The following is a 3845-nucleotide window of genomic DNA, read 5'->3' as shown; positions in this document are numbered from 1 at the left end:
GTCGCTCTAATTCTTTCACAGAACTCTTCCGTCTGGAGTCCCAACGATTCCTTTCTTGTAATGAAAAGGTTACTAGTATATATATAGTTTGTTTGTGAAATCAACCTGTTACAACAATAATGATTTTAGAAGTAGTTAAAAATAATAGTTATTTTTGTTTAGAAACATTATGAATTTTTACCATTCTTCAAATGTATTATTCAATAGGTTATGCTGTGGGATCCTAAAATTAAGGTCTTCTGTGGAGGCGCTCTCCTGAATGAACGGTGGGTAATAACAGCAGCCCATTGCTTAATATCAAAGAATGTTGACTGGCCGAATGTGAGGGTGAAGCTTGGAGAACACGACCAATATGAAGAAGAACCAGAAGAATTAGTTTTACCAATTTATGACAAAATTCCACACCCCAGCTTTGACCCAAATACTTTCGATAATGACATTGGTCTTATTAAGCTACCAAACATCATCAACTTTAATGATTATATAATCCCGATTTGCTTGGGCCACAGAGAACAACACGAGGAATATTTTTTTAACCATCAAGACCTGAGAATGGGAACAGTAACTGGATGGGGCCAACTCAATTGGAAAGGACTTCAGCCACGATTTCTTCGTGAAATCAGAATACCGGTTGTTGAAGATTCCATATGCATAGCCTCGACTATCTACAGGGTACGCAAGTTTTTCTTTCTTTTAACAAGTGGACTTAAAATTTTAGAAAAAATAGCACTAAAAATGCTTGTGGTATCTTTAAATTCTCTTATTACAGAATTTACGAATTACGTCTGTTCCTGGACTTGCCATCTGACAATGAGTTATACCAGTTCCAGGAAACTCCAAACTCTCATCAGTAAACCTACATAAGGTTATAATTAGTTTGAACTGTTTGCTCTTTATTCGGCACAAGTGTGTCTTATATTATATTAGTATTTGAAGTAAGTGGATAAACTGTGTAAGATAACGAAATTAATATTTTTTCTCATCACCAAAATTGTAAATTACTTCAGACACCAATAGGGGTTTCTTGTGGCGAGTAAAGAACAATATTCTAACATCCTACACAAAACAAGGCTTATTGGTTCAGTGCTATTTTTTTTTATAACTTGCCAAGTTGTTTTCTATATATTAGCCTCCCCAGCCGATCCATTGATTTTGAAATAGCTGTTACCGAAGAGAAGGGAGTACTTTATTAAATCACGTTAGATTACAAAAGAAGTTAAATATTGCAATGCACTGTTTTAAGCTGATTGATTGTTGGGACCATAATTTAAGACGTGGTCAAGTTATTATAGTGAATGTTATTTGGGTTTTTTTCGTATTATTTTTAAACCTGATTCTGAGTATTTGAAAATGAAACATCTTTACGTCAGACATTTTTTTTCTTCTGTTTGTGCTGTATTTTTTGAATTTAAACTCAGCTGGCTTTTTTCCATAGAAAATTTAGCTATCTATTGAAAACCATCTGAATTAATAGCAAGCTGTTGACAAGCGAATTAAACTAGTATAACATTTATAATCAAGCAGTGTAATATTATTGTAAGATTTAACTTTTCAAACCCTAGGATGTATAACAGGGGTCTCTTGGACCTAGCCGCTAGCTTTTTTATTTACCAATTGTTTATTTCTTTAGCTACCTGTTAAATATCGCTAAAAATATCTACTCGTGTTCAACTTAGGAAAATTATAAACGCCCTGTGTTTACTACTTCATTTACGAAGTAGAAAGTATTATAATAAAGTATGATCAAACCATATTTTTGTATACTTAAACAAAAATCCAAGTGGCTTTCGTCTTCTGTTTAAGTTCAAGTTTAATTAATCAATATGTTATGTTTATAGCAAATAACGTATTTTTTTATGTAATGTAATAAGGGGTCCGTAGGACCACTACCATCTATCTATGTATAGTTTGTTATCCATGCATCTTAGGGTTAAGTTCGTCATTTTTATTTACGTAGTGGAGCAAAATAATTTTCTAAACCACGGAGTGCGAAATGTAAATCAAGATTCTCAATTTATTAAATCTAACATATTCGTTTTTTTTCGCTTTGATACAAACTATAAAAATATGTTGCACTATCAATGTAATAATTTCTAAAATATAAACAAAGATTAACATATTAAAAGAATAAATTTAAAAACCTCTTAACTAGAGTCTGATAAAACTATTGTGAGAGAGTATTTACTGTTGACATACTTGGGTTGGAGTTTTATGAAACTATTGTGTGAGAGTACTTACTGTTGACATATCTGGGTTGGAGTTTGGTAAAACTATTGTGCGAGAGTACTTACTATTGACATACTTGGGTTGGAGTTTAATGAAACTATTGTGTGAGAGTACTTACTGTTGACATACTTGGGTTGGAGTTTAATGAAACTATTGTGTGAGAGTACTTACTGTTGACATACTTGGGTTGGAGTTTAATGAAACTATTGTGTGAGAGTACTTACTGTTGACATATCTGGGTTGGAGTTTAATTAAACTATTGCTTGACAACATTATTTGATGAATATGATGAGCTGATGAAAGCAATGTTCGACTGGTTATTGAATAACCTTATTTTAATTAACATTAAGTGTTAACATGTTTAATGATAATGTTTTAAAACAAAACAATTTGTGATTAGACCCAAGTGGGGAGGTGGAGAACTTAAAAACAGTGAAAAGCTTATAAATGTTTAGGCAAGATGTCAGAACAATCTTACTTTTGTTGTCACCGCAACATTTTACTAAATATTTGCAATACTGTTTCAAGGAAGTTTCATCTATTATTTTAACCTGTATTTTTGAACTGTACCCAACTCGTTCTTTTTAGAATATCATATTCTAGAAACAGTTAGTAGGTAGTGTACAATTGTAAGCTGTTGAAGTGGAGAACCTGTGTGGTGAGTTGGCGATTCATCTTCATCTCCACATGAATATTTCACGAAAGTAATTGCATTTAGCACTCAAAACCGATCTATCGTTAAGCCTATCAATCTCGTGCATGTAAAAACCTTGTTTGTTTTTATTACATTTATATAATTTAGAAATATTTTGTAGGTAACCTCGAACATGTTTTGTGCCGGTTATTCACAAGAAACAAAACACAAAAAGGACTCGTGCAAGGGAGACAGCGGAGGTCCCTTTGTCATAGAACAGGACGGAAAGTGGTACCTGGTTGGAGTGGTCAGTTGGGGAGAGCAGTGTGGTCGTGTAGGAAAGTACGGATTTTACACAAAAGTGGCCAACTACATTCATTGGATAAAAGGAATTTTGAACTCCTAAGGGAGTCCAATAATTCTTGTAACTAACATAGTTCGCAACATATAAATCTTAATATTTTCTATGCCTTTGTGTTTTTACATGAATCGTGCATAGTATGTAACAAATAGATGGTATACATTGGTTACGTTAATAAAGCCAACTAAACTATGTTATTACTGTGTGTTGTGTATGCATGTGTTGGCCTTTATTTTGTAAATGAAGAGTTTGTCACTATTCTTTCAATTAGGACAATACATTTGGAACATAAGTGTAATCTAGATCATGCTTCTACTTATACACTTCTTTCTATTGTTTTTAACCTGTACTTTTTTACAGAATTAAACTGGAATGACATCACATTTATGCTTCCAATAAAATGTGTGATTTGCGCCGGAGATTTACAATTAAACTTTCATTACACAATAAAAAGTAAATCTGTGAAAAATTACCGGGATATCATTAAATAGGTATATCTTGTCTTTAACATAATCTGGATTAGGACGCTCGACTCGCAATCTACGGGTCGCGGGTTCGCATCCCCATCCCACCAAACATGCTTGCCCTTTCAGCCGTGGGGGCGTTATAATGTGACGGTCAATC

At 33.3% G+C, this 3845-nt stretch overlaps 1 protein-coding gene across 1 annotated transcript in view; it reads left to right on the top strand.

The window, feature by feature from the left end:
• The window catches only part of LOC106460548, a 42167-nt gene extending 38749 nt beyond the window's left edge, over positions 1-3418 (top strand). Inside the window, exons 13-14 of the mRNA XM_013920265.2 lie at positions 208-672; positions 3042-3418. Of these exons, the coding sequence (XP_013775719.1) occupies positions 208-672; positions 3042-3266 (690 nt within the window). The 3' untranslated portion in view covers positions 3267-3418. The remainder of the gene's footprint in view (positions 1-207; positions 673-3041) is intronic.
• The last annotated feature ends 427 nt before the right edge of the window (positions 3419-3845 follow it).

The sequence above is a fragment of the Limulus polyphemus genome, unplaced genomic scaffold (assembly GCF_000517525.1).
Source record: "Limulus polyphemus unplaced genomic scaffold, Limulus_polyphemus-2.1.2 Scaffold792, whole genome shotgun sequence".
NCBI classification, from domain to species: Eukaryota; Metazoa; Arthropoda; class Merostomata; order Xiphosura; family Limulidae; genus Limulus; species Limulus polyphemus.
The sequence above is the reverse complement of the archived record's forward strand: the minus strand, read 5'-3'. Positions and strand labels throughout refer to the sequence as shown.